This window comes from Bombus terrestris, chromosome 14, assembly GCF_910591885.1.
Source record: "Bombus terrestris chromosome 14, iyBomTerr1.2, whole genome shotgun sequence".
NCBI classification, from domain to species: Eukaryota; Metazoa; Arthropoda; class Insecta; order Hymenoptera; family Apidae; genus Bombus; species Bombus terrestris.
In genome coordinates this window covers 7,769,463-7,794,375 of record NC_063282.1, presented here as the reverse complement: position 1 = coordinate 7,794,375, position 24,913 = coordinate 7,769,463, and the positions used below count along the sequence as shown (strand labels likewise).

The 24,913-nt window shown below is 36.2% G+C and overlaps 1 protein-coding gene across 18 annotated transcripts in view; it reads left to right on the top strand.

The window, feature by feature from the left end:
* The window catches only part of LOC100651897 (kazrin), a 138,657-nt gene that overhangs the window by 86,858 nt on the left and 26,886 nt on the right, over positions 1-24,913 (top strand). For all 18 annotated transcript variants that reach the window (XM_020866616.2, XM_012316477.3, XM_048411929.1 and 15 more), the window contains 3 exons: positions 17,741-18,161; positions 19,638-20,006; positions 20,854-21,242. In XM_020866616.2, the coding sequence (XP_020722275.1) occupies positions 17,741-18,161; positions 19,638-20,006; positions 20,854-21,242 (1,179 nt within the window). The remainder of the gene's footprint in view (positions 1-17,740; positions 18,162-19,637; positions 20,007-20,853; positions 21,243-24,913) is intronic.

Sequence of the window (24,913 nt, the reverse complement as noted above, 5' to 3'; positions counted from 1 at the left end):
TATACAAAATTAAATATACGATGATGTCACGAACGAACAACCACACCAATGCTGTTTGCACTGTTATTCCGAATTGCTACTCGTCCATGGTAACCAGTGGTCCGTATGGGGTGCAGTATGATTCACGTGAGCACTCGCTAATGCATTTTATCCGAAGGGAACAGGGACTAAATGAAAAATGCAGATCAGGAGACGCTCTTCCGCATTTTTTCCACTCCTGTTCCACTCTTTTCCAGCCCTTTCCTCCGTGCGGTGTGTTTATCAAGCTACTGAATAGTACCCTGCTATGCTTTCCGGTGAATCGTCCCTTTTCTTTCTTTTCCTCGCGGCTTCCCCCTTTTCGTTCACATATATTCTCGATTTTTATGAAGTTCGTGGTATAAAGGTTGCTCTTCCGCATCGGGAAGTTCTTGGAAAATCCAGAGCATTGACTTTTACGGTTCATATCAGCGAGAATTTTATTAGCAATAATTTAAGGGGAAGGAGAAATCTACAGAAAACAGAAGATTTGATCTCTGATTGGGAAAATAATCTTGAAATATGAATATAAATAGAAGCTTTGGAATAAGGTTTCAAAGAATAAGAGAACTTAGCAATGGACCGCTATTTAAATTTTATATTTTGCGCCATTATTCATTCTCAGTAATTAATACATTCCTGTTACCGTAATATTGGCAAAAATTGTGGAATAAAATTTTAGAGGATCAAAGAAATTAACAATGGACCCGATTCTGTACTCGAATTTCAATTTTTTGACCATTATTCACCCACCGCGATTAATATTGCTGTAGCCAGAATATGAGCAAGAACTTTGGAATAAAATTTCAAAAGACGAAGAGATCTTTAGCAATGGACTACATTTACCATTTACATTTTATTCTTTGAGTTATTAGACTGAATTAATCCGAATTATTCATTTCCTAGAAGCTGAACATTATTTCGGTATCTATACAATGAAATTGAGATTTACAAAAAGTAGAGGCTAATTGATTTCCAACAGCTTGACTTCAATTCAAATGCCCACAATATAAAAAGAACCCTTTGGAATAAAATTTCAAGATACTAAAAGATTTATCAGTATTATAAGCTAACATAGAACTCACCGTAATTCAAATCTTATTTTTAAAACCCACGATTCTTCGTCCAACGTTAATACGATAAAATATTTCATTAAAATTAGCCGCTACTGAAGTTATTTGCACGTGTATAACAGACGTGCGCAGTGTGTTTCGTGCATGTTCTTAGTAGAATCGACTTGTCCGTTCAGTGACTGTCTAATACTACTTATCCCTAGCTTCGAACGGAGTACGTGTAAATTCTACGCTATACCAACTCACCTTTATTCCTTGCAACTGTAGATAGGTATATACATATACCTCAAAACGGATACAGACTCACCTTTTCCCTATCAAATCGGCTTATGTTGAACACATATCCGTCTGTTCGTCTGTCAAGCCTTTTTTCGAGCACACAGTTTCGAGACAGCCCGAGTGATGGATGACATTTCCTTCGGTGTGACAGTGAATCGCGCTGGGAATACGATTCTGTATGGAAGGCACAGTAAAAAGGGGATTAATCCATTACGGTTGGTGTTAAGGCACGCATAATGCTCGCGTGATGCGTGAGTTCACGCGCGTGAAAGCTCGCAACCCATTTGACTGATTTTTCTTTTTCATCCATTCGTGCGATTATTCGAACGTGAATAATAGCGATTTATGGCGATAAAAGATAGGATTTATCTTAATCACACATTGTTATTTTATATTGTGCAGTGTGCTTTAATCAGTCGATATGCATCGAAATATGGTTTAGTAATATCGTTCAGGTGATACTGTATCAAAGATATGAAAATCGGTGCTTAGTTCTATTAAATGGTACATTTGATGTCAGTACAATTTTAATTCTAGTTTGCTCTTTATGAAAAATATTTTCTATGATATATGACATACAGAATAAATATATATTCTCCATATATTATATTATTATATATTATAAATATATATGTATATAAAATAGAGAATACATAGATATTATCTATATGTATAAAGCATAGATTCTTTAAAAATACTTTTTACTACAATTTTATTCGAAAAAAATGGATTTTATGCGAAAAATTGAATAAAACGAATTCCATTTGAAAAATGAACGATTCAGAATGACAGTTTAATGGAGGCAGTGATGGACACCGTATCGACAGCACATGCCATGAGTCATTATATGCCGTACTACAAAATTTATCGCACAGAGGAATTATTAAAACATTATCTAATATTTTATACATTAATGAATACCGAAACATAGCTAAATAATGTAAAAAATTAGTCAAACATTATCGCACAATTTCTTGCTACTTTATTTAACAACGACATAATTCATTCAATTACGCATTACATATTAGCATTAGCTTTTGAATGGATGAATAATTAAATCGTTGTTCAGAGGGGCAGAAAAAAAAACTGCATAGTACTAAATGGAGATTATTTATCCACTTATGGTAGGGATCTGTCGTGTCAATTAACGCGAATGACATTGTCATTTTTGTTCGATTGTTATATCGCATGTAATAACGTTACACACGGGCCAACCGTTAGATATTTTGCAGAAGAAGAGAGAACGCGGGGAAATATGGTGACAAGATTAATTGGAACTAAAATTTTTGCGAAATGTCATGGGTCTGTGCTTGCGAAATGTATGTAGCTCCCCGCGGTTCGTCGACGTGCCGAGTACTCCGGTAATTAAATTTGCATTCCTTTATTTCTACCACCGCGAAGCGAGCTGAATCAGGCCACAGAGGAAAAAGACCACTCAAAACTCTTCTCTCTTCATATATATTTCTTCCTCTCTCTGGCTTTCTCCGTGACTCACGCGGATCGCTACGGGGAATCTGAAGCGAAGCAGCCCTGCGCTGTATATCCTCCAACTCGCTAATTGTATCTCGATTAGTCGGCTACGAGTCGTTCCTAATAAATCTGCAATTTTATAGAGCTGGGATCATTCGATATTAACGATAGAAAATTACCTCATGCATGAAATCATAAAAATAATGAAATTTCAACATGAGAAGTACCTTTTAAAAATGAATCCTTTAGCATAAGAAGATGTCATCATTCCATAACAATCGTGTTAATAAATTAGCAATTTAAGAATCAAGATTATCGAATAATAATTATGGAATTACTTTATGAATTAAATCATAAAAATGACGTAACAAAAATAGAATTTCAATATTAAAAGTATCTTTTAAAAGCTAATCTTTTAACATAACATGATGTTACTATTCCATGACGATCTTGTTAATAAATTAACAATTTAAGAATGAAGATTACCCAATAATAATTATAAAACACCACTTTACGAATTAAATTATAAGGATCACATAAAAATAGTAGAATTGCGATAGTTAAACTTGGATTAATATGTCAAAGATATAGTTAGAAACTGCAACTGCATCGATTGCGATTCTTGCGAACAGCATAGCAGAAGCTAGTCACGATTAAACGAATCGCCGAGAGGAGCAATATGAGTGGAGATATCATCTCAGGAGAGCGAACGAAAAAGAAATCGAGGAAAAAACATCGCCGGTAAACAACGTTCCGCACGAACAGGTTGGAAACTTCAATTTTCTCGCGGATCATGCACACCATTAAATGAGCAATTCTCTGGTTCGCTCTGGTCGAAGAACGAGAGGAACCCAGAAAAGAGGGCCCACGTTTCAAATGCAAATAGAAACACGCCTTGCTCGTGAGAGCAGTTTTCAGAGGTTCAGAGAGAAGTTTCGCGTTCGATAAAGAGTGGAAAAGCAATTTGGCGAGTCGCAACGGCGTTTCGCAAACAGAAAGGAATATAATGCGGACCTGGTTCTCGAAAGACAAGCTACAAATTATACGTGAAACCGAATTTCATACTTTACAAGTTCGCGGGAAATTGCGGTCGAACTTGTAAGCTTCGAATTAGCCTCGAGTCTCGTAAGCTTCGGTTAAGCCTGAATTTTCTAATTGTCTTGGGTAATTGCATTGATGAAAATTCTCCGTGCTTCCTTATTTTTTGTTTCTACTTTATTTCCTTTATTTTTCTTTTGGCAGTTTCAATGGGATCATTAAAGTGTCACAGATGGGCATACATTACATTCGAGTACTTGTAGAAACTTTTTACGAATATATTACGCGTGTTATACTTCCACGTTAAAATTTCATTAGCACTCTAATGAAACTCAACTATGATGATTCCGTTGGAAAAGTTCGAAACTAATGTAAAAACGTATTATACATGTGTATATACATAAGAATTTTCTATGATAAGTGTTGGAACGTTTCCATGAGCCTGTATGGATAGATAATACAATGGTGATAACAAAATTGCTAATGTACTATTAAAATTAATATATATACATAACATTTATCTTCTAACCTTAATATTCCTTCAAATTGCAAAGCTCTTAAAATTATTTCCAATGAAATATTCCCACATCAAGACTAACCACGACAAGAATAATCTCCAAAAATCTCCTTCTCCGAACGCAACTTTTCACTCCACCAAAAATTTATGCTCTATTTCCTCTTTATCTTATCTTGCCTCGTAGAACCCGAGGTAGAAATGGAGAAAATTTCTCGATTTGCCGGCTTATAAAATTCTTTCTTACATCTTTCGCGCGTTTGAATTCGAGGAGGCCACTTCCCAGGAGGATTTCTGGTAGCGAGAAGATCGTCGCTACTAATACATTAGAACGTACTCGCTTCGCCTTCTGAAATTACGATGGGAATAATATACTTGCAGCCCGATTAAAAAGGTAGTAGACATCGTGACCCAGTAGTCTTTTCCCCGATATGTTTACCGAGCACGGCACTTTGTGCGCGCGTTAACAATGCACCTTTAGCTTTCTCCTGTTCCCTCTCGAGCTTCGTTGAATATGCAACGGAATCGATCGTTCGGGTATAATGCATTTCATATGGCCCATATACACATCGTTCTAGATGTATGTTAGTACGTGCATCTTTCACCGAACCCGACAATTTTTTCTCTTTCTCTCCTTTTCACGCTGCCGCATTACCGATGCCTCATTGAAAGGAGAATCGAATGCAGGAGGAACTTGCGCAGCATGCACTCGGTGAAGCCGCCGGGCACTCGCATCGTTGGTCGTTGTGTGAGAGTGTGGAGGGAAGACGAGAAATCATTGTCTCTAGGTTTAGAGCGGCGATTGTCTTACTAAATGATAACGTTTTCCTCGACGTTTTCATGATATCTGTCTGTGTTTTTTTCCTGGTGTTCCTTGATGGTATAGTGGTGAAAGTTGCGTGATTAGGCAGTTATTTCTGTTGATGTTGGTGCTGTAAACGTGTTACACGATTATGTGAATTCATACTGTTGTAAACACGATCGCAAAATTGGAATAAATTATACTGTTATTGGAATAAAATATACTGTTTTATATTCTTTTGTATGTTATGATCGTTCTACGCATTTCAATTACTGTCGCTTTACTTATTACAGATGTAACTATATATCAGTCGTAGTTATTGTTGTTGCTACTGAATCAAATGTTTTTCGTGCAATTATATTAGTAAGTATCTAATATTTTATAATTATAGTATTTGAAGAAGATTTAAAGAAAGGAGTGCATTCGTAAATCGAAAAATTTAAAGTTTCTATAAAATTTCTTAAATTCTTATTACAATCTCCCAATGAGGACTATCTACATATTCGATTAAATTTCACATTCCAATTGGAAACACTACTACTGAAATATTAGATATAAATCTAAACGTATAAAATCATCCGTACATTATCAGTTATTAAATTTCGTTTGTAAAATGCATTTCCTGATCTTGTACACGATTAAATAATAGGGAAAATTTCAGCTATCCACGTTATTGTCGCAATAACTTGCCTGGCTAAAGGGTTAAGCGAGGAAGAGGAGATCAAAGCGAACGGGTGCCGGTTTCCGGGCAAAGGCGTAGTGGTAGCATAATTCTCTGGAAGCGAGGTTACAACGGGTGAAACATTTAATTTCGAATTCGCGAAGCGCGTCGTATCAGCCGGTGCCGCGGTGTAACCGGGTGCAGTGAACCTTTTCAGAGCGTGACAGATGAATATAAACTTAACGCGGCCAAAATTACGCGCTCCTATCTATAATTAACTCCTGGCTAACGACGACCGTCCGTTTCTCCTTCGAACATTTCGTTTCGGATCCGTTGCATTCCTTTAAAAGTAGCGCGTCCCTATTTACACAACTTCCAAGAACCGCTTGTGGGCCCTTCGAATTAGTACAGTTGCTAGATAAGCGGAGGATTGTTCGGAGAACGAGGTCAGCAAGGGTGTGAGATTTTATTTGTATAGTGTCCATCTTAGTTGGAATGTGTCATCTAATATTTATTCATTTTTTAAAATGTGTTGAAATATATGAAATTGCGTGTTATTTAACTTTTAAGTAAAATTGCATTACACAGATCATTAGGAAGTAATGACTAAAAATTGTTAACAACTCTAAACTGGTCATCTACGGCGATTTACGTTAATATATTTTTTAGAATGATGGAAGTAAGATAAATTTCATAGAGTAAAACATTCTTAACGATGTAAATGATTCAAAAAATATTATGAAGAATTAAATATTATGATTCACTATATTTCAACGTATTGCTTCCAGGACAAAATGTACGAAATTTGCAGTCAACGCGCTAATGATTTAATTTTCTCAAATTGTCTAGTATTTTCTCAATCCATTTAAAGCCAATTTACAATGAACCTCAATATTATTATAACAGAGTATCCAACAGCAAATATACCAACCTTCTTCTTTCACTTACTCTTTCTCAAACAAAACTGTAGGAGATTTAAAAAGTCCCGAAAATACAAAAAATTCAAGGTAGCTATTCAAGGTAGTCAAAGGATCGGAAGTACAGAGACGGAAAGTAACCGTCGTGATCAATCCAATTAATTCGTGCCGACTCAATCCTTCGCTTAGACCTTCGTCAAAGGTTTTTTCGACGTTCAGCGTTTCTTGTAATTCTAGAAATTACTTCTCCTTTGGTCTCCAGGTTGGATTTACGTTTTCCATGTAGGCTGACTAGCATCGTCGCGATTCGCCACCGGTGCAATTAGAAGACGGTCGCCAAATTAACGTGTATAACTGGCGCGCCTAGTGCTGAACGTGTTTAAGGTTGAATCGAGAGAAAAGCTCGACACGGCGAGAGTACGATGACATTCACGCTTCTCGAAAACAATTAAATCACTGGCTGCTGCTAATTGGAGTTTTAAGGGAAGCTTGGTTCTGCTGCATTTATTACCGGAACGTCGTAATCATTACGAAACGACGTTCTGTGTACACCCTCGTTCATAAGTAGGGTGAGGTTTCGTTATTTGGGTTAGCTAAGATTCAACACCTTAGAATTAAGCCTCAAGCGTTGCGCAGAATAATTACACTCGTAGACATATTACGAGACGCTATTAGTCTTTGATATACTAACGAAAGAATGAGAAAATTTCGTGTATTTTAGATGCGATGAGAAAAAATATCAAGAACCAGAAAATAAACTATCTATGACAGATTGGTTCGTCTCTATGGTTCAATCAGAATTTTGTATTTGTGGGATATTGCAATTTAGTGTAGCAAGAATTTGTTGAAACTAATTGCAAGTGTTGCAATAATATAATAAGTTATAGTATATGTTTGCTTATATAAATCCTGTTGAGAAAATCAGTGAATCAGATTAAAAAACTTCAAAAAGTCTGCGTAAAATCTAAATCTAAAATAGTTCGTGGCATGTATGGAACTAAATACCAATAAATGCAACGATAACCTGAATATTAAATTATGAGATTATAATATTGTACATGAATTTTTTATAACTGAACGCTTCAGATGAGATAATGATTCTTAAAAGTTCTAATTATTATTATCTTAAAAGTTCTAACTTGTGAACGAGGGTGTACTTTTGCTTTGGTTGTTTTCAGCTTTGGTTACTTCTCAACCCCTATTCACGCGTGCCTCTTTCCCGCTGCTTTCATCCTACTTCTGCCTTCTCTGTGTTAAATTATTCGCTTCTCTTCTGTGGTTTCAATGTGGTCTTTTTTGCGAAAGGTTGCATTAGGTTGAGAAATTGGGGGAGTAATGTGCGGTGCAAGTTCTTTATACGAAGGTCGATAAAACGTATTTAGGCTATTCGTGCCCTGCCAAGTATAAAAATCTAGACAAATAAATGGAGTGGTATAATATATTGACATAAATTAATTTTAAAAAATGTAAGGAAGTATTATAAAAATGTGTTTAGAAATATTATTTAGAAACAAAAGAATGTGAATGTCTGGAGAACTCTAAGATCACGCAACAAGTATAAAATTTAATAGAAAAATATAATTAATAGAATAATATAATTTTAATCTATCATAAAAATAAAATTTAATAAGTTTCAAACTTCTACCTTAAATAAATATGAATCTCACTAATCTATCCTGATTTAGATTAAACAGATTTGATATCGTTCTCCATATATACACATCTCATTTCTGGCAAGAATACCCTTGTACTACGTTTTCACTGAGCGCCTCTATAAAATCTTCACGCGTGTCTCTGAAGAATTCTCACCAACGACGTCGGGTTTTCTTGGAAATTGTGAAATTTTCTGACAGTATACCGAGATGCTGCGTAATGTTTGTAGAAAACATATCACGGAATACTTTGTCGTGAGTAATTTGAGTTTGACCTACATTAGAGGCTCGACAAGGGACGTATGATTTAAATAGCATGGCGGTCCACGTTTCCTGTTGTTTCGTGTCACGCAGCCTCGTTGCTGTTAATTCTGTAAGCTCTCGCGGTTATGAATGGCCATAATTCTTCCGTACTTTATACGTACACAGTGTTCCTCGTGTATTCTGCTCCGGAATTAAATGTGCCCCAAACCCCCCAGACCGGTGAAATGAATACTTATTACATAACCGGTGCGTGGAACACTGTTGGTTTGGCCATTGCGAACAACCGTAAGTGAAACTGAAATCATTTCCTAAATGGCATTTAGGTCGATCTCATCCCTATATTTCGTTAATTTCTTAATTTCGTAATTTCTTGCAGAAACTCTAAATTCAATATGCTAACATTTATTGAATAATCATCTGAAAATTATTATTAAAACTTTTCCTATTTCATATATCTCTTCCCGTGGAAGATTCAATTCATGAATTAAAAATAACAAGATTAGGGTAAAATTTAAAAATAGTAGATTATTATAAAATTTCCATATCTTCGCCCTTTCCCCAGCGTTAAATTTCTTCTTGTAGATATCCAGATTGTTTAATATATATTTTACATTATATATATATGAATGAATAAAAAAAATAAAAATATTTATATATATATCCATCTATACTTTCTTCTTCATTCCTTTTTTTTTCTTTGAGATACATTTACTAATTAAATTTCGTAGAGGACCCTTAAGATTGTCGGTGGAAAGGAAATCCGAGGGAATAAGGAAAAGGATTAGGTAGTTTCCTTGCTCTGGTAGCGAGATAAATTGCTCCGAGTGCGATGAAAGCCGTGGCTGAAATTGCAATTTCATAAATTCGAGTGGCTCCAGTAATGTTCATTCTCTGCGTTCTCCCTTCTCTTTCTTCGTTAACCTCTAGTTCCTCTTCGTTTTTGCTCGTTCGACCCTTATTTTCGTCGTGGCTGGTGTATGCAATGACAAACATGATAATTACTGCATCTTTTACTACGATGTATTATTATTATTATACTGTTGTTATACTATTGCTTTTTAAATATGAATTTTCCCTTTGCCAACAGCTGGCGTTAGCTAATTTCTCGATGCAAAAATTGATTTACGAAGGAAGGTCCTCTTAAAAAGCTTTGAAATAGGAAGTAATCGAGTTCATCAATTTTAAACGTTCCTTTTGACACCAAACATTTTTCTGTATTTCTTAATGTAGAAGCAAAATCTCTGGATGTTTTAAGAATACTGAGTGAGCAGAATTAAAAAATTTTTTTAAAAATACACATAAGAATACATTTAAATGCTTTATATAATTCATGAAAGAAAATAAAACTATACAATTTTCCATAAATCTCTCTCCCGCGCTTTTCCACAGTGACCTGTGATTTTTTGTGATTGTTTCTGATTAGTGGAGAACATAACTGTTCTTCGCGTGCATCGCATAACCTGTATATTTAATATTAACGATATCAAATGGATATCACGATTTTGAAATAGGAAGGAAGAATCAATATTTTGTTCTTTAAAATACCGATATAAAAGAAAGCAAGGAAAATTGAATTATTTTGTCTTTAATACCAAATGAAGTAAATCTTATACAAAGAAAATTTTATATCTTAAATTTTAATTTTACATTGCATGCAAATACTTTTATGTAAGCTATATCGGAGTATCTTATAAGAAGTAATTCAGTCAAAATCGAGAATTACGATCATAGTGAGCAAATTCACTCAAGATAGAAAAGTCACGGTCACGCGCGTGAATGAAGTTAGATCACGACCGTGATCGTGATTCTGTGATCACCGTAACAAACCACTGTTAAACGCCATCTCTAATCCTCATATACGACAAGCTTGATTATTGCGTGCAAAATTGAAGATCGAATTTGAAGCTATTGATTTTGAAGCTTAGTTAACTCAAGCAATTCTAGCTTTTTACAATACCAAAATTTTTCTGTGGACGTTAAAATCCTGTTTGTTGATTAGAACAAGAGTAACATGGCGAACATAAAAATTGGGAAAATCGAACGAAATTAATCAACTCATCTCACGGTTCGCTGCATTCGAGTCACAACGACAATCGTACCAGAAACGATAATTACGTCCGCGTATCTGGCGGATGGTTTATCGATAATCAACAGAAGGAAAGAACAGCGGAACGATATCCGTGGTTCGGCTCTGCGAAGCTCGATAACGTCGATACCATCGACCGCATATCGGTTTCCTTGCAGCAGTCCAACCAAGGTTTTATTCCTCATGAAAGATGTAATCTCTGAAACGTTGACCTATATATCGAAGCAGACTACTGATAATATAGCTGGCAACTCTATTGCACTTTACTCCGACATGCTACAACCTATACACAAGTTCTTTCAACACGTAAACTATCCTGAGGCATTGTGATGGAGCTGCGGTATAGCCGCGTTTACCTTGCCGTTTTCATCGTGTATCTATACGACATTGCTTGATACCCAAGGCTTATTTAGTTGGTGTTATTAGTAGACAGCGAATTTCTATGCAAATTCGTATTTTTGAGAATATAATTGGAAAAGTACAGACTTGGTGGAAAATTGTTTTACCTGCCAAGTATTATACTTGACGCGAAGCACTATATTTTTAATATTTTATGTATCTTTTCATATTATGTGCTTTCTATGCAATTTTACACTTTCGACTTTCTCGTGAATCGTGGTCTCACTTATTAAACGCTCCTTCAGCGTCTTTTCTAGTTGGTTTATTTCTTTTTTTTTTTTTTTTAGAGGACGCATCCTTTTGTTTTGAAGATTGATGTAAGATTTTTAAAAATTTATGTTTTATTCCTCCATTCGCTTTTTAGGTATTGTTCAAATTGTTGTTGTTGTTGCAAATTGTTCAATTGGTATGTAAGAAACTTTAGCAATTTGTCAACTTTGTAAACTTTGCCAGAGATCTCGGCCAAGAGTGTTTCCCAATCAGTGTACCTTTTTGACGCGTTTGTTTCCTTTTCCTTATACAGTGCGAATTGAAAAGTGTCAAATCGATGTATAAGGAACTTCGGTAATTGGAAAACTTCAATCGTTTTTAAACTTTGTTAGCTTGTTAGGAACCTTGATAGAAGTATCAAGCAATTTCTTTTTTCTTTTGTTACTTTGTGGTTCTTTAGGGTAAAGGTATCCCTTAATGGTTAATGCGTGCTTTCATTGTATCTTAAAAACTAGTTTACTAGGTACTAAAAAATTATTAAACGAAGAAGGAGAAGGAGAGAAGATATGGGTTACGCTAAAGGGATCCCGGAACGCTAAAAAGTCTAATGGAGGACTATACACGAAGATGCGATAAAATTAGAATATAGTAGTGAAGTGGGTTATAAACTACTTATGTGCACCTTTCCTACTGAGTTAATAACGATACTATCAAATCATATATTGTAAAGGAATAGCATAAACAATTGTGCAGTAAACAATATTAAAAATAAAATTAGTCGAAGGAAAATGGAATTAAAGTTCATAAATAGGCTTGATAAAAAGTTAGTCATCTACTTGAACGCTCGATACGTACGTCGTATAAATACGTGTTCGCATACATGATAAGGATATGCAGCAAAGTCAACACCAACGTAATTCAATACGAGCGAAAAATCGCTGATGCCTCCGATGTAATGCATATTTCATGCCGCGTTGCACCACAAGATGAGAATCTCTCGTAGAAGCCAGATTGAACTCTGTTGTCGTCCCAGACGTAACTCAGACCCTTCGATCATAATTATTACCCTAAGGGTGCATTGGACCTTCCATATTTTTACATAAAAATTGTACTTCATATTAAAGGGAAAATAGATAATCTAGACGAATGCTTGAAATTTCAAGAACAAAGTGGGAAACAATGGGTACTTCATTTAAACGTGAAATGAATTAATTTCCTCTATTTTTATTCTAATTATAAAAGCACATAATCAATCTCTGTAATGATACATTCTAATACAGTAGAGCTTCGATTATTCGAACTAATTGCGTTCAGGATGATGGGATATTCGAATTTTTCAGATAATCGGACGACTCGTATTTAACTAAATCCTACGGGGAAAATTACAATTGTTTTCGTATTACATGTATTACATATATGTACATGTAGTATCGTGAGGAAAAACCTGATTAGAAACTAACCAAAACAATGTCGTCTATCCTTCGGTTATTAGTTTACATACAAAAAAAAGCCTATATGACTAAAGTCACCTAGTTTTTGCGGAGCGTTAACAGGATGGAATTAGAGAGAGGAAAAAATAGCGTTAATGGAGGGGGACGATTTGAATTCAAAGAGTTGTTGATCGAGAAGCATTGAGCGGTTGATCGGGAGCGTTGAGCAGTTAGTTGAGAAGTGAGAGTGAGTCGAGAGGTCAGAGTTAATCGAGGAGTCGAAGAGTAGAGTGGTTAGCGTTGTCGAGTTGCGAGAGGTGTTAGCGTTGTTGAGAGTAGAGTTGTTAGCGTTGTGGAGTTGCGTGAGTTACTAGCGTAGCTGAGAGATTGGGTTGTTAGCGTTGTCCAGTTGCGCGAGTGGTCAAACTAGAGTAAGATTGTTACAATTAGTTCCATATTAAACAATCATCGTTTTCTATCTCATTAATATCTGTATAACTAATTTATTGTAAATAAATTACAAATAATAAATAGTATCAAAGAAATTGTATATCTAATATTTTCTCGATACTACAATATATATATGTTATAACTATCTTTGTTCTTCCAATCCTTCTGAACTGTTAACTTGTATATTTTCTGTAAAGTTACGTACTTTCCTTATTCGTTACGAGTACTTTCTTGCTGTGTTTCGTATCATCTGATGACTATCTCTGATACTGTGAATACTTCAGAATGCGTGGGATTATCATTAGTGGAGATATCATCTTCTTCAAAATATCATTCTTGCGTCGTTTAATGTCACAAATCGTTGATTTACCAATCCCGCAAGATACTGTGATTTCGATTATGATTTTACCATTGCCTAATCAAATCAATGGACAGTATGCACAAAGGCAAAAGCTTTTACAAAGGTAAAAGCTTTTACTAGTGATTTTTCAAGTAAATACTCGGTTCCACATGCATACAAATTTTACTAGAAATAGATTTCTTTGATTTCCCACCATTTACTTACCACCTAGTACTAGAAGATTATGCACAAGAGATTTAGTATTTGCTTTTAGTTGTACTCAACACTTGCAAGTATTTGCTTATTTTTATGTATATGGCGCAGGATTTCACGTCTCGCCTAAACTGATGAACCGATACGATTATATTTTAACATATTGGCATGCTACAGCATAAAAATCAGCTGAAAGTGGTAAAATGAATGTATTGATAATACAGGCAATATACTGTAATGTCTAACAGACGAATACATATCCACAATATTTATCGGAATAATCCATGTTCGGGTAATCGAGATTCTGCTGTAATACGTAAGTCTTGAACATGTTAAATTACTAAATTACAAAAAGAGTAATGGTGAGAACCTGTCGCAGATACACAATACGTTTTCTCCACAAGGCCAGGGCTATTGAACAGAAATTTATCGGCGATCCTACGATTCATGGGTGTGAAAAGGGCGTGAATACGGTAGCCGGGGTGACTTCGGTGCGACGAAAGGAAAACGGAAGGCGCCTCTGGGAACGCAACAAGTTCGCGATGCCTTTATCCTCCCTGGCTATCCTTTTGTGTCCCTGGAACTTGGCCAACGGTGCTGGTTCACCGCTGCCCATCAAATATCTCCTTCTCTTTCTCTCTTCTTCTCTTCTCTTTATCCCCTATCTTCCCTTCAGGTTCTTATCTGACTGAAAATGCAATCAAACATCTCGTTAACTGATCAGCCTGTTACGATGACTATGATCAAACGTCGTTGACCGTGTAACAAGATTGGATCTGTTATTTCTTCCCTTCTTTGGGGTTAATTATTTCTTCGTCAAGGATTGATGTGATTTTTTCCTGAATTTTCCTACATCTCGTAATCTTATTTGTTTTTTGATGTTAGTTAATGTCTTTAGTATTCATAAATATATTAACTGCATCTATTGTGGTAATTAATTTTAATTATCTTTTTCATTCTGATCCTTTTTGACATCGAAAATTTCTTTCTTTCTTTGTTTTTTTTTTATGTAAATGGAATCTGTTATAAAAATAATAAGTTTTTATCAATATTCTTAAGAACTTTAGATTTTTCGAATCATGTAATGATGTACTGTAATTCTTTTAGTAATTAAAATTTAAATTGAAAATTTTGTACCTTTTTCAATCTACTGATTAATATTTCCAATTTATTAGCTGCGTTTCGAAGTTCTAGATTTATCAGCAAGGTTAAATATTTGATAAAATGGTACAAGAATGTAAATGGTTGCACAGAAGAAAATAATCGATATTCGAAGGTCAAACGGTAACCTAGGCCTATTGATCTCGGTTAGCATGCCTTTTAGACAGGCCTGTTACAGACGTTTCGATATTCCCATCTAACCACAACAGCTACATTCCGTAGTCATTGACCTATCTCAATGGACTGGTTGCTGAGTTAGCCAGAACAAGAGAAACCCTATCTATTATTCCATTCGAGGGTTTCCACGATCATTCCTGAGAATTGGCTTCATCTAGAGAGGGCCACCATCTTCGTTCTACTATCCTTGATTATAATCGAATCTTCGTTCTTACCAATTATTTTAGTAATCAACGACCGCGCACCCTTTGGTTGGTTTGATTAATAAATCTTCAGTTAATCTAAAATTGGATTTTCAAATCTAGAAAATGGAAGATTGTAGAAAACAGTAGTGGAACAGAGCCAATTTTTGAGTTTATTACAAACGTAAAATGTTTGCTAATTGAAAATCTACAAAAATCCGAGAATTTCAAAAAGTGTGGGTGGTTTTGAAAAGCAACTGATAATTCTTAGAACTTTTGTTCCGATCGAAATCGACTCCGTATATCATTCTATTTATATGAGGTTAACGATTAACGATCACGTACGAGAACAGATAAATAATTATAAGTACCGCTTTCAAGATATAATAAAAATTTTTAGTTCTTAAATTTTTTAGACTAAAATCGACAGTTTGTCACACACTAAATCACTAAACACATTTACTGATTTACGTATATAAATCTTCCTCGTTCGCTTCATCAAAATAGCGTGGCAAACTACCGCTACTAAAGAATTAATCTTCGCAACTACCATGAGTCTACTTTAATCTTAACAACAATTTTAGTCGCCATAATCTCCGCAAAAAGAGATATATTATAGAAAATACAAAATCAATATTTCGACATTTTGTTTTTCTCTATCTTCCATTACACTTATCGACCATGTTTCATTGAATACGTTTGCTGTGTGCAACGCGCATTCGAGTCAATATATACTTTTAAATTATGTATGGCATCGATTTGAATGTGTCACGTGAACTACGTACGCAAAATTTCACGATATAGAGACAGGTAGTTAGTGGCTGTATGAAAATTATTTGGTAGCATACGGTAATATAGCGACTGAAAATCGGAAGCTCCGCAAATGTGTTACAGATGAGTACTGGTACTGCGAGCTGTAACCAATGTGCTAATAACAATGTTGTTTACCACTCCCCCAAAATCTCTACAAAATCTTCACATAACAAGATACAGTTTAGAAAATACAAAACCAATGTTTCAACATCCTGTTTCCCTCTATCTTCTATCTGCGTCTATTAACCTTGGTTTACAGACAGCACATGTTAAATATCCGAGCGTTCCTTTGTTCCGTGACTTGCTCGCTCGTGTCGAGGGAAACCAGGCACGAACTTCTGCCGAGCCATAGTCAATATAACCAAGCGTAAAGAGCTTTTGGAACGACCGGTACAATGAAGGGGCTTACAATGAGATTCGTGTTCCGCGGCCACCGCGGTAGGCTTATTAATATTGCACGGCTCGCACCGAAGCAAACTTTTATCTCCGGTCTCGGTGTTTGTTCGTTTTACTTTGGACCCGTATTAACGTTCGTAACTTGGCGAAACGTCGGTGCATAACGTAGTTCCTACCGAGGATCAAGACGCGTTATAGACCTCGTTGGAACTTCATGGAACTTTCAATACTTTCTCCTCTCTCGAATTCTCTCGCTTTCTTCTCCGTTTCTTCTCCTGTCTTCGCCGTTTCCTCCTACTCTTTCTCGCGACAAAACGGTAGGTAAGCAAATAAGAAATTTCGTCCATTATATCATTTCATCGGGATAAAAATTCGCGGGGAACTTTCGATTAACGAGCTGCGAAATTTACGCAGTAGTTTCGCTGATCGGTCTCCGAACCGATTCTTCGCGCTGCTCGACTGGAAGATGCTTATCGAGGGCTCGATCGATGAATATTCTCGGAACCTGGTGAGAATTTGTTTCTGAGGAGTGAAGAGTTCTCTCCTTGTCATCGATTTATAATCTGAACAGTATATTTTTAATGTTACGTATAATCGGTAAATGCCATCTTTATTTTGTAATATAATATTTTGTAATATAATCCAATATTTTGTAATACTTCATAATATAAAACTGTCCATATCTTAATTTGGATAAGTGTCCAGCGACTTATAGATAAACAATAAAAATAATTCAGAAAATCTTATCTACATTCCAATTATTTTTACTAAAATAGGCAAGCTTACAATAATAACGTACGCAAGCAACACATGTAATGACAGTATAGATGATACATTCAATATACTATCTACAGTATAACTTCCTTCACTCAATCACGCTAATTGCAAACAAAATTCATTCGGCAAACTCGAAAGCAAGCTAAGCAGATTCGCCGGGATTCACAACACTCTTCCACTCGTCTGTACAATAGAACTAAATTTCACGAATGTGGATAATCTTTCGCGGGGTAACAAGATCCTCTCGCATGTTGCTCATTACCGCAGGATTAACATTCTCCCTTTTCAGCAACCATTCACCTTCCCCTCCACCCTCTTTCTCTCCCTCCTGATCTTTCTCTCTCTCTCTCTCTCTCTCTCTCTCTCTCTCTCTCTTGAAATCTCTAACGTCCATATATCCATTGTCTCTGGTTTGCAGGCAAAATTTCGCGTGATGGTGGAGGAGAACGCAGCGACTGGCGCCCGGCTTGACGGGGAGCTGGAACGAGCCAGGGGCGAGTGTGCCACGCTTCGCGGAGAGCTGAGGGACGTTCGTGGCGCTTTGCCGGTGGTGTTGAACAATAACAACGGCGCTGGGAACAACAACGGGGTAGCTGGGAACACTGGCAACAACAACGGAACAACCAGTGCGGGGAATAATGGCGGTAGCCCTGGACAAGAGGGCGGCGAACCGCAGCAACAGCCGCAAGAGGACGGGAAAAGGCTCAGCGCCGCGAGTAGCCCTGTCGAGAAGAGGAGCTCCGCCAGCGACAAGTCAGCTAGTCCTATCGATAAGAGAACCAGTCCTGTAGACAGAAAGGAGAGAACCAGTCCTATCGATCGACGAACCAGTCCTATAGGTGCGTCTTGGAATTTCTATGGATTTCTATAGATTTTGGTTTGAGGCTTTGAAGGTTTGGAATGCGTTTGTGCGATTGTGGTTTGTTTAATCATTCTGGAAAGAGTTTGATAGAATGACTTATATTGTAGTTTATTAAGAACAACGTTAATAAGGTGATAGTTAAGTATAGTTAAGTGTATTCGTTATAATATTTACCACTACATAGGTAAGTTTCTACCTGGGTTCTATTTCTTTAGTTATCGTAAACGTACCAATTTATATAATTGGAAATTGAATTATATTTTGAAATCACTTAATTTTAATCTATGGTGGCTGGGAAGGTGGAAGGTTTGAAATATTTATGAATGGATACTTTGGAATTGTTTTCCCTTCCTGGAAGTGTAAATATCTAGGACAATTCGTGATAAATATTTTGAAATCATTATGATTCTTTAGATATTGATTTTGGAATATTTAATGATAAATATTTTGGAACCGTTAGTAAATTAATTCTTCATAAGTTGTGTCAACATTCTTGATTTTATTATAAATGTTTTCAGAGCCTTATCCCCTCTAAAAAATTTGTAGACTTCACCTAATGATAAATACGCTATATAATTTGTTCTGTAGAAAGTTTAAGGGGAAAATTATGTGCGTTGTGAGAAAGTTTGATTTTCCGTTAGTCACAAATGACAAGTGGTCCAGATAGGCTCTCCGAGTCTTTTATAAGCTGTAGGGAAAATGGTGACTCATGGACAGTCGTAAAAGTGACATCAAGTAACTATAAGATATACTACAAAGCACAACATGTTCCGGAAATCGAGATAAAGTTTTTAACTATAGACTGTGCATGGACGCTACTTTTGTTTTATACGTTCCAACTTTCAACGAAGAATTACCTACGTTACCAACATTTATAAAAGAACTTCGATATCGCATATGAATACCTTTTCGTTATATCACATTTTTCAGTAATGGAACGTAAAATTTTAAAAAATATATGAAAAGTATATTTTAGATACTATCGAAACTTTCATTATAATATAATCAAAAAGAATAATGTTCAGAATTTTGTATTTTTAATTAAATAATATATTTCAATAAGCTTCTGGAGAATATCATCTTTTGATAAATTGATAAGACAACTGGTTGAAGACACGAAATGACAATATCAATCGTTCCATATATCAGTTACTAGAAAATTCAAATAATAATTCTAAAAACTTAGAAACGTCCAGTTCCAAATAAGTTGAGTAAGTTCAAAACATCTTCTAAAAAATACCTATTTCCAACAACAAATAAATATCTTCAAAATTCTAAGCACTTTCAAAAAATTTCAAATACTCATTTATGCACTTCAGGTACTCAATACCAAAAAAAAAAAACAAATATTTCCAATAAAACCACTACCAATCGCCCGGAAAATCCACGTTCGACCAAACCACTCAATTCCAAGCCACAAATCACTAACGAAACCACAACCACAAATTTCCAGAAAAACGAAATGGCTCGCCAAGTCGCAGTCCAAGCGAAAAAGCACGTCGACCGTACGCTCCAGCGTTGGAGAAGACGCGACTTGGTGGTTCTGGCGGAAGCGTGGACTCTCGTTCCGGAAGCGCCAGTCCGGACCGAGGATCCAGCAATAGAACTTTCTTCCATCGTGGCGCTAGCGATCGATCGAGCGCCGAGAGACTTCGAATATCGGCCAGCAACCGCGACTCCTTGCGATCATCGAAGGAGATGAACGACCAGGAGAAAGATATAGACAAGGATCTGGTGGACGGTGATGTGAGGGCCGAAGAGGACAATGAACCACCTGGACCAGCCCCAGGCAGCAGACCCTCGTCGCCAGCTAATTCCCTGGGTGGGTAACCCAGCATTTAATTATGGAGGCCCTTCCCTTTCAGCCTTCGTCCCGTACATTCACTGTTCGTGATTGTTCCACCAACGGCTGCGCTACGTTTCCGACGATTCCCCGGAATTAAACGGAGCTGAACTTGAGATAAATGCTCAACCCTGAGTTTTCTTCAATGCGGAAGCGAGTGACGGCTGACCGAGAACAGAGAGAGAGAGAGGATGCTTTTCAGTCGTTGGATTCTTGCTGCATTGTTGACAATAATACGCTGTGGTTGGTTGATTGAGAAGCTTGATCGAGGAGTTCTTTGAACGTTCAAGGATGCTTGATAAAATTCTTGGTTTGTTTGGAATTTTTAACCTGTTTGAAATAATTGTGATAAGGTGTTTTTAATGGAAAGGGTTGGTTCTGTTTGAAGATAAATAGACTTCTGCTTCTTTTATTGGAAGCATGTGTTGGCTTTATCTTGGGTGTGTTGCAGATTCTTCTTCTTGGAAGTTTTTGGGAGTTTTAACATTCTTGCAGGTTAAGCAGCTTCCGTGCTTTCTGAGTATTTGCTTGCTTTCGTCCTCGCTCACTTCGCAAACACTTCTTCCCAGTTGGAAGTTCTGTTTTGAAATGTTGTCTTGGAGGAAGTGTTTGAATTATAAAATGATTTATGGCGGATGTTTATTATTTGTTATTATGCTCCATCTTCCCATTTAGTTTTCACATTTTTGAGTCAATTACTCGCCGCAAGAATTCATGTTAAATTTCTATTCCCAAGAGAGCTATCTCAAAAGTTCGCGAGTAGAGAAATTCGGATTTTTCACGAGTAGGAAAGTGTGTTTTTACATATAAATTGATGTTCCTGCAGGAATCGGTGATCCATTGGTAGCATCGAGGTTATCAAACATTCATGGCGGTGGTGGTAGCACCGGTTCGGTGGAACTAGCCAGCACGAGGCGACTTCGACTGGAGAATGAACGTCTGGTGGCTGAGGTAGCAAGATTGAGAAGATTGCTATTCAGTGGAGCGGCACGCGGCGAAGTTGGCTCCGAGGATGCGGCACTCGAGGAGGAAGCACGATTTGTTGCTCTTGAAATGGAACTGCAACACGCCAAAGAAGCTCTTCAGGCACTTAAGGCTGATCGCAAGAGGCTCAAGGCCGAAAAGTTCGATCTTCTTAATCAAATGAAGGCACTTTATGGCACCCTCGAGGACAAGGAACGAGAATTACGGGACTTCATCAGGAACTACGAACAGGTAATACTCTTCTTTATTAAATACCAATGCTGTTGCACGTATGATAGAAATTTTTGTTCCTTCGTGCTTAGAAAAATAATCGAGAATTTCAATGAAATAATAGAGAATTCTTCTTATTTCTTCTTGTGACGTGAGTGATTTCTAATGATATTTGCGTACCATATTATTTCACATTTTATTTATGAATAATTTTACAAATATTTATTCATACTGAAATATCAATACCAAACATTCGTAATCTAAAATATCTATTAGTAACAGGATACTTTTAAAAATGTTTGTAATAACAATATCATATATCAGTTTTATAGTTCAACAAAATCGATCGAATCACGCAAGCTAAAAAATATGTATTTTCTACAGTACCCATTCACTTACACTTTGAATGAAATGGCGTCTCTCCAAATTAAGAACGGGACCAAGCGGCCACCGTGCCTTAATTATGCCGAAAGAGTATAATTAAATGTATAACTAATAAGATATTTAACGGTCGAAGTAATTGTCGAAATGCCCTAACGTCAAGCTGTAACGTTATTAGTCGAGAAGGAAAAATATAACTGTAAAGACTGTAAAAAATGTATTTAACGAATACTCCGCAGAAAACGCATTTCAATTTTCTCGTGGCTCACGTCGGTTCTGGTTCGCAGGCCGGAAACACGATGTACGCGGGGCAGCAATTTTGCTTGTTAAATACTTTCATTAAACTTGCTGGAATTTCTCATTTTCCCCGACACCGTTATCGCTGCAACGGCGACGGTGCGACGACCCAACGCAACATCGGTCATTCCAATTCCGGCAAATGAACAACCCACGTCGATTTCCCGTCGTAAATAAACACGGATCGCCTGGAACGGAGCCATCGTTTCCGGTATTCATGTTTTTATCAATATTTGAAGAACGTGCTAGGTTATCATCGCCACGATTAAAGTTTGGGGCCATTGCGAGTTTTGCAAGATTTAGAGTGGAATATTTCTGTAACCTCTTACAAAATATTTGGCGCCGATGTCTATTCTCTAAAAAATATTTAGTGTCAATGAAACTCATTAATATCCGAGTTTAGATATTTTCATAGTTCTTTCTTTTTTTTAAGATTTGAGGTCGTTTACAAATTTTATGGAATCTGAAATAGAATATTTCATTTCTATATATAATCTCCTTCACAAATAACGTCACTGTTTTCGTGATGTTTTGAAGTGGAATATTTCTGCAATCCTCCTTTGACAAAGAAACAGCCAACGTTTTTTGGAATTTTTGTAACGTTCGGAATTAAATATTTCTATATCTCTGTTTCATAAAAATTCGGAATCGCTAAAAATTCAATGACATTCAATGAAAAATGTTTTTACAACGACCCTATCTGTAATTTCATATTATTTCACATACACACACATAGTTACAATCTTCTAGTTAAAAATTTGTTACTTAAAGACAGAAGCACAAAAAGCACAGACACATACTTCAAAACAGCCGTTAACTCTACCGATGTTTTCAAAGCCAAGATTCTACAGTCGGAAATTTAAGAAGTTGCCTAACTTTCATACTATATTATATCATACGACGTGCCTGAGTTAGGGAATGAACGATGAGGCAGCGAAAGAAAAAAATGAAAAACGCTACAGAAGACCGCTTAAAGTATTTGGTAGGAAAATTGAAAGCCTCGGGTCTTGCATCTTCTTCATTTTTTCTTCTGAACAAGCTCTTATGTACAAAAAGGAAGAGAGAAGATTAATAACAGCACGTTTCGCGAGGTCGACCTTTAATGTTTCCCGGAAAAAGCTCCAGAAAGCGTATCAATGCGCTCGAGCGAAAAACGACGCGTCTGCCCTGGATAGATGGAGAGAAAAAGGATTTTCATAAGGACATGACGATGCATCATTGCAGGATCCTTTGCAAGGAGAAAGGCAAACTTTAATATCCAGTAACAGCACGTTCTATATTAACGATCGTAAATATCCTTTAAGCTGAAAGAACATAGCAGCGCTGTTTCTGAAACAAACTGCGAAAGCCAACGATACACCGGTGAATTTGATAAATCTCCTCGGAGGAATTTCTTACGAAGATCGGAACTTTTCACAGTGTAAAGCTCTTAATCTTCTTATTTGTGTGAAGCTCTATGATTAATTTCTTGAATCGTAACTTTATTTTTTGTATTATGCGAGTTCAGTTTAGAGAAAAATGCATCGAAGTTTTGAAGTAAACTTCCACGTAATGCTACAGTAGACGATTTTTATACTAGGCTATAAAACGTTTAAAAGAATCATTTTCTTATAGAAAGATATTTCAATATTTTTATGAAGGAGTAAATAAAATGTGAAGTAAATTTCTATGAAAATTAAAAGACGGAGTACTTATATTATAAAAATATAACATTATTTCTGCTTCTTCTATTAAATATGTACAATCATATGTACAATCTATCATTTAGTGATAATGAATATTAATTATGGCGGTTTAGGTTGACCTGAATATGAGTACCTACAACCAACGGTGTACCACAGTGACATATCATTTAGCTGGTATTGCTAAATCTGAATGGTAGTTACAGAAAATGATATTTCTTCGATCCTTCACGTTCTTCTGAGGTGTCTAGTAGACTTGTGGTCTAACACTCTTTAACGCTCTTTAATTATTATTTGTTTGTTGCGGATGCACTTAGCTGCATTCATTATAGCGCTTAGTTTTTTATTTTGCTATCTCACAACATTTCTAACAATATTTTTACGACAAAATTAAACTACGTATCTCACTTTGAAAATGAAATCGAATCTATTTTTTTTTTTTTTTTTTTTTTTTTTAAGAAATTCAACTATATTAAAACACCGTATGCTATTATATTATCGCGTTCATTATTAAAATAAACAAAATTTTTTAAGGTTCGCAATTTTATATTCCATCCAAAAATTAATTCACGCCTCGTAAATATATTCTAATATATTCTAATATGAAAGTACAAGGGTTCGACGTTAATCACCATAGCTCGTAGCACTTTAAAATACGTATCTTGTTTACTATGCAAATTCCTGGATACTTATCACCGTTGCGAGCCCGCAATATCAATCTGTGTGTTTCACCTTTCTGGTTAAACAAGGGAGAGAACAAGCGGACGTTAAATCACTGCCGGATAAAAGAACAGAGAGACGCGAGGATTTCTCATGGAGAACCGTGTTACGTCGACACTCGTTGCTGATGAAGTGGATTATGCGCGATGTGACAAGACACGGAAGAGGGTAAAACAAGAGAAAATTGAAGAACCCGAAGGTGGGAATTTGTCCTAAGACCCTGGGGCAACGAACATTTTCTTTCATCTGTCATTATGCAGGAGCACGGACACACATTGGAAAACGTCTTACGGCTCTCGTCGATGATATTTAACCCGATTGCGAGGAAATACGATTAAGCTAGATGAAATCTCGTGTTCCCAAATAAAAAGTTTAAAACGTTAAATCTTTTTTCAATTACGCTTGGTTTCTTCAAAGATAATAATTTTTCCATGATTCAGTGCGAGTGCCTGTGAGCAGAACGATTGCTCTTTGTTCTTCAATGTTCTTTGAACATTCAAATGTGATAAGAATAGAAAATTCTTTAGGTGTAGGATGATGGTTTGATTTAAGTTAGGAATTCTTCTCGGTTTCTTCAGCGAACATAATACTCACATGATTCAGTGTGATTAT